Raw genomic sequence first — 12041 nt, forward strand, 5'->3', positions numbered from 1 at the left:
TGGGTGGCAGCGTGACAGGGGCATGGGGCGCTCGTGTGCCCCAGGCACAGTTCCCCCTTACTCCAGCCCAGGTCTGGGGCCAGCAAAGAACATAAGAACATAAGAACTAGCCTGCTGGATCAGACCAGAGTCCATCTAGTCCAGCACTCTGCTACTCGCAGTGGCCCACCAGGTGCCTTTGGGAGCTCATGTGCAGGATGTGAAAGCAATGGCCTTCTGCGGCTGTTGCTCCCGAGCACCTGGTCTGCTAAGGCATTTGCAAGCTCAGGTCAAAGAGGATCAAGATTGGTAGCCATAAATTGACTTCTCCTCCATAAATTTGTCCAAGCCCCTTTTAAAGCTATCCAGGTGAGTGGCCATCATCACCCCCTCCTGTGGCAGCATATTCCAAACACCAATCACACGTTGTGTGAAGAAGTGTTTCCTGTTATTAGTCCTAATTCTTCCCCCCAGCATTTTCAATGGATGCCCCCTGGTTCTAGTATTGTGAGAAAGAGAGAAAAATTTCTCTCTGTCAACATTTTAAGACTTGATTCTTGGTGGGGTGGGACTTACGACGACATACACGAGAGAGAGAGAGTTGTGTGTAGTAGTTAGAGCGTCAGAGTGGGATCTGGGAGAAATCTAAAAAAACCAAGCTTGGTCTGCATGAGTTTGGCTTGCCTCCTCCCAACCCAGGAATCGGTTACGACTTCAAGCGCCCGCTGTCTCAGCTCCGGGAACTGCACCTTCGCCGTTACAACCTCCGCCGGTCTGCCCTGGAGTTCTTCTTCATCGACCAAGCCAACTACTTCCTCAACTTCAAGAAAAAGGTGACGGTTCATCCCCGCGAGCTCCTGTTTCTCTTCTGAATCTCCCTTCTCATCCCCTCTCTTTCTCCACCCAAATAGTAACTGATTTGATGGCGGGGCGGGGATGGCTAGATTGCGAGGCTGTACTGGGGTCCGCTGGGGATATCCAATCAGTCGCCATCTTGGATGATCTATATCAATGGTGCCGAACCTTTAGCACTCCAGATGTTATGGACTACAATTCCCATCAGCCCCTGCCAGCGTGGCCGTGTTCGCCACCACGGATCTATATCTTGTATTTTTAATGGTTTTAGTGGTCTGAAATGTTTTATTTGATGTATTTTAAGCTATGTTTGTAAGCCACCCTGAACCAAAGAAGTTTTGACTCTTGAAAGCTCATACTGTGGGTTTTTAATATGGTGCTAGCCTGCCAACACTTTCCCTGGTGCCCGTCAAATGTTTTCAGAAAGTGTGTAGGATGAACTTTTGTTAAATACCTGATAGGTCAAAAAATTGTTTAAATGGGCCACTAAATATAAAACTGCTAAATATCAAAAGCAGCAGTGGCGTAGGAGGTTAAGAGCTCGTGTATCTAATCTGGAGGAACCGGGTTTGATTCCCAGCTCTGCCACTTGAGCTGTGGAGGCTTATCCGGTGAATTAGATTAGCCTGTGCACTCCCACACACGCCAGCTGGGTGACCTTGGGCTAGTCACAGCTTCTTGGAGCTCTCTCAGCCCCACCCACCTCACAGGGTGTTTGTTGTGAGGGGTGAAGGGCAAGGAGATGGTCAGCCCCTTTGAGTCTCCTACAGGAGAGAAAGGGGGGATATAAATCCAAACTCTTCTTCTTCTTCTTCTATTATAAATTAAAATAATCTACCGTTGTAAAAGGCCCATAAGTACCTACTTTATACATACAATATCACAATTGAACTTTTGCCATTGGAAATCTGTTAAAGAGTTACTATGTAGAGTTATGCATGACCTCACTTCCTGACAGTGTGTGGTTGGCTTCCGCTGCTGTGGCCGCCATTTTACAGTTAGCTCCGGCTCCATTTTGCAGTCGGCTCCATTTTGTGGCTGTGCCCACCCAGTGGGGCTGTGCCCAACCACAATTGCAAATGCCTGCAGACTCTAAAAGGTTGTGGACCCTTCGCTGGTACCCTGGAAATAGTTCAAATGGTAGCTGGATATCCTTCTATTACAGTGGTGGCGAATCTATGGCACGGGTGCCAGAAATGGCACTCAGAGCCCTCTCTGTGGGCACGCGCAAACAGAGTAGCTCCCCCCCACACACACACACATCTAGGCTGGCCTGGGCCGCTGGGCTCGATTCTTAGCATTAAACCTAAGACCTAGTTTGGGGGAAGCAGTGTAGGTAACCCTGTTAAGCGCTGCTAACCCCACTGATTTTCATGCAAAGAACTAAAGCGTGATCCTTTACCTGGGAGTAAGCTCGGTTGCTGACAATGGGGCTTGCTTCTGAGTAAATCCTGCTAGGGTCGTGATTCACCTGTTGGAAGAGTTGCACGGTTGCTTCAAAGCAAAGCCACCGACTACCATCAAGCTTACTCCCGAGTAACACACACCTCAAAGCCAACCGTTTTTTCTAAACTAAAACCTCAGCATTCAGGTTATATTGCCATGTTGGCACTTTGCAATAAATAAGTGGGTTTTGGGTAGCAATTTGGGCACTCGCCATCACTGTTCTATTACAACTGATCTCCAGGTGATAGCAATCAGTTCATCTTGAGAGAACCGCCATTTTGGGAGGAGGACTCTATGGCGTTACACTTAGTTGTGGCCCCTCCCACCCGCAAAGCCTAGCCTCTTCCACCTCCACTTCCAAAATCTGCCAACTAGTTCTCAACCCTGAGCTAGCAACCCTACCTGTGGAAACCTTGTTAGTCTTTAAGGCGCTGGTGGACCTCAATCTATCTCTTCTGCTGCAGACAAACATGACTGCCCTCCTCAAAAACAATCTGCAAGCTTTCGAGTTCCCTAGAATTGTTCTTCAGACTGGGCATTAATAAAGCGAACCAAAAAAAAAAAGGTTGGACGGGGAGAAGAGAAGGGGGAAAGATAATTTATTTCCCTCATAAACTTTGGGTTGCGGAATGATTCCTCGCAGAGGCGTACCAGGGGTAAATGGCGCCCGGAGACAAATTGTCTCCAGGACGCCCCCCAGGCTCTGCCCCTGTCCCGTCTACCTCGGCTCCGCCCACACTGCCCTCGACCCCGCCCATGTCACCATGGACATGGGCAAGGTTTAGGGTGCCCACCTTCCCCCCAGACTTCCCCCGCCAGCTGGGCTCCCAGCCGGCAGCCTGCAGTCTCTTCTGGCCTGCCCTGAGGGGAGGTCCCACCCCTTCCTGCTCCCCAAGCCCCACCCCCCAGCCTCAGTGCTTATAAAAGAAGGTCTCCGAGGCCGGGACTGCAGTCTCTTCTGGCCTGCCCTGAGGGGAGGTCAGAAGAGACTGCAGGCTGCCGGCTGGGAGCCCAGCCAGCAGGGGGGGAAGGGAGGGAGGGAGGAGTCCAGGGCGGGGTTGAGGGGGCTTGGAGGCAGCAGGAAGTCCTGCTGTTTCATCATTTTTGCGTGCCTCGGATGGGGTCGAGGCATGCGAAAACGACGAGACAGCAGGACTTCCTGGTCACGTGGGGGGCCGATTTTGCGCCCCCCATGTGACCAGAAGAGTGGTGCCCAGGGACAAGGGGTACCCCTTATCCCTAGGCAGATACGCCACTGGTTCCTCGAGCAGATTTGCTTACTAACACAAGGTTGATTTGCTTTCTGCAGGTTAGAAACAAGGTGTATTCTTCGATCCTGGGCCTGCAACCTCCAAACCAGATCTATTACGGCAGCCGTTCTCCTCAGGAGTTACTGAAGGCCTCGGGCTTGACTCAGGTGCTTATTTCTGGGTGTTCTTTCCATGGCAGCCAGAATTCTTTTCCGTGCCCCACCAGCCCACCCACATTACAATTTTGATGTTTTGGTAGAATTATTAGGGTAGGAGCAACCAGGCTCAGAGAAATCCCAACTATCACCTGACCTTCAGGGAACTCCCAGCAAAGAGAAAAAGGGTCATTTGGTCAACCTGGAGTTCTTGATGCAAGTTGAGAACAAGATCTAAATCTGGAACCATTGTCCACTGGATGCGAGCCAGGCGAGAATGCATTTCTGGCGGAAACTGGCCCAGAGAAATGCCTCTGACCATGTGCAGAGAGCATCTTTCCTAAGAACAACAGTGTCCTCTCCTCCCCAAAGCTAGGCCATAAGAACACATGGCTTCCAGAGCCTCTATCAGGAATATTGTCCATCCATCTCTTGCTTTAGAAGTTAGATCCTCGCAATTGGACCTTGCAATTTCTTCGTGATTTTAGTGGCTCGTGGCTATGGGTTTTTCCAGGGACCAACATTTCCCATAATTCCCTGCTTGAACCGACCACTTTTCGCTGTAGATGACTCATTGGTTTCCAACAGAATTCTCGGCCACCCATCATCTCTCGGAGACAGCTGCCCCCACCCTGCCATTTTCATTATAACAAATCCTTCAAGGGGTCTTTTCCTCTTTCAGAAATGGGTTTACCGGGAAATCTCCAACTTTGAGTACCTCATGCAGCTCAATACAATTGCAGGCCGCACTTACAATGACCTCTCCCAGTATCCCGTGGTAAGTTCTCAAGGAGGGAAGCCCCTTCCTTCTAAACTCAAACTCTGTGCTGGGGATCATTAGGAAAGGAGTTGAGAATAAAACTGCAAGGATTGTCATGCCATTATATAAAGCAGTGGTGCGACCGCACTTGGAGTCCTGTGTCCAGTTCTGGTTGCCACATCTCAAAAAGGATATCGAAGAGATAGAAAAAGTGCAGAGAAGGGCAACGAGGATGATTGAGGGACTGGAGCACCTTCCTTATGAGGAGAGGCTGCAGTGTTTGGGACTCTTTAGTTTGGAGAGGAGACGTCTGAAGGGGGATATGATTGAAGTCTATAAAATTATGCATGGGGTAGAAAATGTGGACAGAGAGAAATTTTTCTCTCTTTCTCACAATACTAGAACCAGGGGGCATCCATTGAAAATGCTGGGGGGAAGAATTAGGACTAATAAAAGGAAACACTTCTTCACGCAACGTGTGATTGGTGTTTGGAATATGCTGCCACAGGAGGTGGTGATGGCCACTAACCTGGATAGCTTTAAAAAGGGCTTGGACAGATTGATGGAGGAGAAGTCGATCTATGGCTCCCAATCTTGATCCTCCTTGATCTCAGATTGCAAATGCCTTAGCAGACCAGGTGCTCAGGAGCAGCAGCAGCAGAAGGCCATTGCTTTCACCTCCTGCATGTTAGCTCCCAAAGGCACCTGGTGGGCCACTGCGAGTAGCAGAGTGCTGGACTAGATGGACTCTGGTCTGATCCAGCTGGCTTGTTCTTATGTTCTTAAGTTCTTATGTTCTGCTTGGGACTTGAGTTCGGATTGAACCAGCTTCCTTTATTCTTTATTGGATCACAGGAAGATAAAGCCAGAGGCGTCTGTCTCTCTGTCTCTCTCTCTCTCTCTCTCTGACTGTCTGATAGCTGATTCTTTGACTTAATATGAGTTTAGGCAGATTGTGAGAGGGAGGGCAGGAAGGGATGCGCTCAGTTCCCATGGCCCTTTCTTTCATGCTCAGAGTAATGCTGATCCACCTTTTGTGCTCAGGAAGGAGTTTTCTTGCAGGCTAGATTGGCCCAGGGATCTTGGAGGCTGTTTGCCTTCCTCTGATCATAGAGCGGGGGTCGCTGGGAGAGTGGGGGTCAGGATAGTTGTGGATTTCCTGCGTTGCGCAGGGGGTTGGGCTAGATGACCCTTTGGTCTCTTCCAGCTCTGTGTTTCTATGTTTTCCTTTCTCTCTGTCCCTGTTCAGTTTCCATGGATCCTGCAGGATTACGTCTCAGAGACACTGGATCTCAACAACCCCGCTGTGTTCCGGGATCTTTCCAAGCCCATCGGGTTGGCCAACGAGAAACACGCCAAGGATGTTAAAGAGAAGTGAGTGTCACGTTTCCTCGGGAGGACTCAGCTTCCCGTCTTCCTGGGTTGGACACAGAGGAATGTGGCTAAAAAGGCAGGGAGTATTTGGGATGAGGCCGTTCCTCTTTCCCTCGGGGCAACCCCCTGTTTGCCCTTAGCCGACTTCCAATGAGCAGTGTCTGTTATTTTTTTTAAAGATCCCACTCATCTGAACCACAGGCTCTGAAGAACTGATCATGTGTAGTTCTGTCTTACATTTTAATACGTTAATTGTGTTGTAGCCTTTGTGTGAACGGAAAGCGAGGCCAAGATATGATGATGATATTATTATTATTATTATTATTATTATTATTATTATTATTATTATTATTATTATTATTATTATTATTATTATTATTATACACATAACAACACAGCACAAGTGTCTGGAATTCATCTCTGAATATCGAGTCCTTCCCAAGGACCTAGGATATTAGAGGTATTTGCGTGAAAGAGATGTGGTACAAGTCTCCTAGGAAGTGCTGCTTTCCTGCAGCATGTGGACCTGATGTTTTTGTCCAAGTTTAAGACTCTCTCTCCAGATGTTTTTCTCGAGATTTCTTGGGATTCTCTCCTAGAGCACCTGACTCACTAGTGCGGGATTACTGTTGTTCTTTTGCCAGAATCGTTCAACTTCAATTTGTAGGTCCCTTGTATTTTGTGATCTTTTCCAGCTCTTTGAAATGCTTCTACTCCCTGCTGTCAACTCGGCAATTTCAGCAACATCTATGATCCAAAACATGTTTTTTCCTCCTACCACTGTTATAAGTCTGGGGTGTTGTGTGTGCCAGGTGTCCTATCTGTCTGTATCTCCTAAAGTCCCAGATTATTTTTTTGCTTCTTCATTTTCACCAGCTGTGGTCTTAGCTCTACAAGCTTGTTCTGCGTACTCAGGTGTCTTGCTACAGGACAGGCCATACTTTTTGCAAAGTTTCCAGTGCACCATTGCTGCTAGCCTGTTGTTGTTGTTGTTTGTTGTTGTTGTTGTTACTACTACTACTACTACTACTACTACTACTACTACTACTACTACTACTACTACTACTATTATTATTATTATTATTATTATTATTATTATTATTATTATTATTATTATTATTATTAAATTTAATAGGCCGCCCTACCCCCAAAGGGCTCAGGGCGGTTCACAAACCAATCAACATTTGAATACAACAAATAGTTTCAGTTCGTTTCAGGGAACAGCAGTGGCGTAGGAGGTTAAGAGCTCATGTATCTAATCTGGAGGAACCGGGTTTGATTCCCCGCTCTGCCGCTTGAGTTGTGGAGGCTTATCTGGGGAATTCAGATTAGCCTGGGCACTCCCACACACGCCAGCTGGGTGACCTTGGGCTAGTCACAGCCTCTCGGAGCTCTCTCAGCCCCACCTACCTCACAGGGTGTTTGTTGTGAGGGGGGGAGGGCAAGGAGATTGTAAGCCCCTTTGAGTCTCCTGCAGGAGAGAAAGGGGGGATATAAATCCAAACTCTTCTTCTTCAAACTCTTCTTAAAACAATAAATTAAACATTAAAACACTAGCCGCAGTGATCTTCCACAATTAAAATAAGTAGATGATGTCCGGCTTTAACCCCCCGGGAGGGGACTGGCCGATATTCAGTCAGCAGGTGACAAAGCTGTAAGGAGCAACGAAGAAGGGTGAACTCACCAAAGGCCTGGTGGGTAGGGCTTCATTCAAAGCATCAGTGTGACCAAAGTAGGATTCAGACATCTACAACCCTGGCCTGCTTCTGTCCCACGGAAGCTGTGTGGGAAATCGTGCTTGGAAAGCAGAGAGGGCAAAGAAGGGGTAAAATGATGCCCGCCTGGACTCCATATTAGCTACTGGCAAAAAATGGCCCCCGACTTCACGCTATCCTTCTGTTCCCATCCCCTCTTCCCGCAGGTACGAGAGCTTTGAGGACCCCACAGGCATGATTGACAAGTTCCACTATGGCACTCACTACTCCAACGCAGCCGGTGTCATGCACTACCTGATCCGTATGGAGCCGTTCACAACCCTTCACATCCAGCTGCAAAGCGGAAGGTGAGCCGGAGGGGAGCTGGCCAGGCCTCGGACCGTTGGGCTGTTACACGCAAGAAGAAACCGTGCGACTGATATTTTCCTCTTGGTGGACATCAGGGCCCTTAGACAATCTTGATGGTGGGCTAATGATGTCTTCCCCCCCCCCCTCCAAACTTCTATCAGGCTTTTTTCTCATTAAAATAAATGTAGACTACTTAAGACAGGGGTGTCCAACTCTGGTGCTTCAGATGTTCATGGACTACAATTCCCATCAGCCCCTGCTGGCATGGCCATGGGAATTGTAGTCCATGAACATCTGAAGCACTAGAGTTGGACACCTCTGCCTTAAGAGGATGAGTTTCTGCCCATTTGACAGAGAGGGAAGGAAAGAGTTGGTCTTTGCAGCAACTGACTGCAAGATGAAGTGGTGTAGTGGTTAAGAACCCCCTGGGGATAGGGCGGTATAAAAGTCGAAATGATTGATAGAGAGAGAGAGAGAGAGAGAGAGAGAGAGAGAGAGAGAGAGATTGAGAGAGAGAGAGAGAGAGAGATGAGAGAAGAGAGAGATTGAGAGAAGAGAGAGAGAGAGAGAGAGAGAGAGAGAGAGAGAGAGAGAGCGGTGGACTCGAATCTGGAGAACCGGGTTCTATTCCCCACTCCTCCACATGAGCTGCAGACTCTTATCTGGAGAACTGGATTTGTTTCCCTGTTCCTACACTTGAAGCCTGCTGGGTGCCCTTGGACTAGTCACAGTTCTGTCCAAACTCTCCCCTGCCTCACACGGTATCTGTATCACAAGGCAAAACAAACCAAGTTCCAGAATAATAAAAAAAAAACAGAAGGCATTCAAGGTGAACAATAAAAATGATAACCTTGCTATAAAAATACAATATAGTTAAACAATAAAACTATTTAAATCAAGCTAAATTCTTAGAGCCGTGGTGGCGAACCTTTGGCACTCCAGATGTTATGGACTAAAATTCCCATCAGCCCCTGCCAGCATGGTCAATTGGCCATGCTGGCAGGGGCTGATGGGAATTATAGTCCATAACATCTGGAGTGCCAAAGGTTCGCCACCACTGTCTTAGAAGATAACGGTATTACTTTTAAATAGCAATACAACCCAGCTATCCACGAGTTTTAATTACATGGGTACAGCAATTTGCCACCTGCCTCAAGATATTTGGCTTTTCATCGGCTGGCAGTTTTTCTAGGCCAGTGATGGCGAACCTTTTCGAGACCGAGTGCCCAAATTTCAACCCAAAACCCATTTATTTATCGCAAAGTGCCAACCCGGCAATTTAACCTGAATACTGAGGTTTTAGTTTAGAAAAAACGGTTGGCTCCAAGGCGCGTGTTACCCAGGCCAGCCTAGATATGTGTGTGTGTGGGGGGGGGGGGGGCAGAGGTGGGATCCAGCAGGTTCTCATAGGTTCCCGAGAGTAGGTTACTAATTATTTGTGTGTGCCAAGAGGGGGTTACTAATTGGTGATTTTGCCACGTGATTTTTGCCTTAGTTACGCCCCTCCTCTCAGCAGTAGCGCCGCGCAGAACTTGAAGCAGTCTGAAGCAGGAGGTGCAATCAAGCGTGCGTGGCAGCCTGCGCCTGGAGTGCATTCGCTTCCTGCCCAAGGATCATGGCGCAGCGGCCGCCCCTTGCCACAGCCCCGCCCAGGAATGCCTCGGCCACTCGAATGCCTGGCCACTGGCCGCGGCGTGCCCAGCGTTAGCCCCATTGGCGCTACGCCACAGTTTGAATCCCACCACCATGGGAACCTGTTACTACAATTTTTGGATCCCACCACTGGTGGGGGGGTTATTTTCCGCCCCCCCCCCTTATGATTAACTTTGTGCACACATGCCCACAGAGAGGGCTCTGAGTGCCACCTCTGGCACCCGTGCCATAGGTTCGCCATCACCGTTCTAGGCGAACCTTGTCCGATCAGGCCGGAAATTTGCCTGTGTCTCCTTATAAAAAGGGCGGTGGAAGAAAACATGACGCACTGTCTCAACTTCGCCTGTAGCACAAGGGTGTAATCTTTCAGTCTCTGTGGCAAAGACTGCTCTGAGAGTTAACTGAGGGACTCGCTGTCTCCGCTGGCAGGTTTGACTGCTCCGACCGCCAGTTCCACTCTGTGCCCGCCGCCTGGCAAGCCCGTATGGAAAACCCTGTGGACGTGAAGGAGCTGATCCCGGAATTCTTTTACTTCACGGACTTCTTGGAGAATCAAAATGGTAAGACGTTCAAAATGCCTTCTCTCGAATTATTCCTGGAACCAAAAGAAATACACCAATCAGGAAAGCAAAAACACAAAAGGAGTGTAAGAAACTTGACCCCACGTAAGGACATCTCTGCCCAAGCTGGTTCTAGAGATGAAACACACTCCTATCTGTCCAGGTATCACGGGAAGGCCACAGTAGTGCATTCCACAGTTGAACAACCCTTACTGTCAGGAAGTTCTTCCTGATGTTTAGGTGGAATCTCTTTTTCTTCACCTTGAACCCATTTCTCCTGGTCCTAGTCTCTGGAGTAGCAGAAAAGAAGCTTGCTCCCTCCCCAACATGACATCCCTTCAAATATTTAAACAGGCTATTGTGTCACCTCTTAACCTTCTCTTCATCCAACTAACCATCCCCAGCTCCCTAAGGTCGATTCCGCACACGAGTAAAATAGGTTCGACCCAGTTCTCTGAGAAGGGTACTAACCTAGGTCGAAGCCATTGTTGTTCCCCACTGCAACCAGCTTGATCCCAGCTCGGAGGGCGGGATCATCCTGTGCCTCTTCGCCGCTCTGTTCCGATTGGCTCCTGTTCTATGGCCATGTTCCGTCTATCCCCACACACGTTATAAAAAAAACTGCCACAGGAATGGAGGGACGAAGGTGGCGTTTTTTGATTGGCCAGCTGTACGCATGCCCGAAACCCTCAGCTGTTATTGGCTGAATGAGGGACTCCTGGCTCCAGAGATTCCGCACTTTACTGGAATCGAGCTGAGTTCAAGCGTGGTTCCCTGAAAAAGTAGTCATTCCCAACTGGAGTCAGAAATTTGACCATTACACGGGGCGAAGCTGGTACAAAACCACGTCGATCCCAGTGGTTGTGCGGAGCACTTAGGTCGAACGCAGCTCGAACTTAGGTCGATAACGCAAGTGCGGAATCGACCTAAGTCTCTCCTCGTAGGGCATGGATTCCAGACCTTTGACCTCCTTTAGACCCGTTCCAGCTTGTCAATATCCTTCTTGAATTGCAGTTTCCAGAACTATACACAATATTCCAGAGGCATAGTTATGGGGGAAAGTGCCCAGTACACCGGTGCTTCCTCCGCCCCCGCCCCGGAACGCCCCCACCATGTCCCCACAGGGTGGCGCACCCGGTGTATCATGCACCCCCACCCTCTTGGAGCTATGCCTCTGCAATATTCCAGATGAGGTCCAGGTGCAGAATAAAGAGGTACAATTACATCCCTTGATCTAGACCAGGGGTCTTCAAACTATGGCCCCCCAGATGTTCATGAACTACAAATCCCATCAGCCCTGCCACTTAGCCATGCTGGCAGGGGCTGATGGGAACTGTAGTCCATGAACTTTTGGAGGGCCATTGTTTGAAGACCCCTGATCTAGACACTATACTCCTATTGATACAGCCCAGAATCACATTGGCTTCACCACAATGTTTATCCGCTCTCTTGCCGCCTCCAAACATTTCATGGCTACCGTGAGGGCTTTTTGGTTTTTTTGTTTATTTGTTGAAATGATAATTAATTGCTTCGGGACTCTGGAGCTCCACTTAATTGATGCTTTGTTGACTCAACCTAACCAAAAAAAAGCCCCACATGAAGCGATGAAAATAAAGAGGCGAAAGGGACAGGAGTGAGGTTGGGGATGTGAAAAAATGGCCCTGAGAGGGAAGTTGGGCGATGACACACCAGCGAGGAAAATGGCAGCAGGAAAGTTTTAAATGTGACCACACTGGGAGAGGAGCTGACTAGGAAACGTTTCTCCTGAATACATTGTTGTAAGAGTGTTTTCGGAAACCACAGAAAAAAAGCTGTTTGGAAACATTTTTTGAACCAAACAGGTAAAACTGACGTGGAACTCTTTGAAGGAAACGTTTTATTATCATCCTGAAAACGTTGTAGTCAGAGGTGGGACCCAGCAGGTTCTCACCAGTTCCCGAGAGTGG

The 12041-nt window shown here is 48.6% G+C and overlaps 1 protein-coding gene across 1 annotated transcript in view; it reads left to right on the forward strand.

The window, feature by feature from the left end:
• The window catches only part of NBEAL2 (neurobeachin like 2), a 149787-nt gene that overhangs the window by 119149 nt on the left and 18597 nt on the right, over window positions 1–12041 (forward strand). The window contains exons 40-45 of the mRNA XM_048510517.1: window positions 679–812; window positions 3590–3697; window positions 4368–4463; window positions 5695–5819; window positions 7741–7881; window positions 9965–10095. Of these exons, the coding sequence (XP_048366474.1) occupies window positions 679–812; window positions 3590–3697; window positions 4368–4463; window positions 5695–5819; window positions 7741–7881; window positions 9965–10095 (735 nt within the window). The remainder of the gene's footprint in view (window positions 1–678; window positions 813–3589; window positions 3698–4367; window positions 4464–5694; window positions 5820–7740; window positions 7882–9964; window positions 10096–12041) is intronic.

This window comes from Sphaerodactylus townsendi, linkage group LG11 (genome assembly GCF_021028975.2).
Source record: "Sphaerodactylus townsendi isolate TG3544 linkage group LG11, MPM_Stown_v2.3, whole genome shotgun sequence".
Lineage (NCBI taxonomy): Eukaryota > Metazoa > Chordata > Lepidosauria > Squamata > Sphaerodactylidae > Sphaerodactylus > Sphaerodactylus townsendi.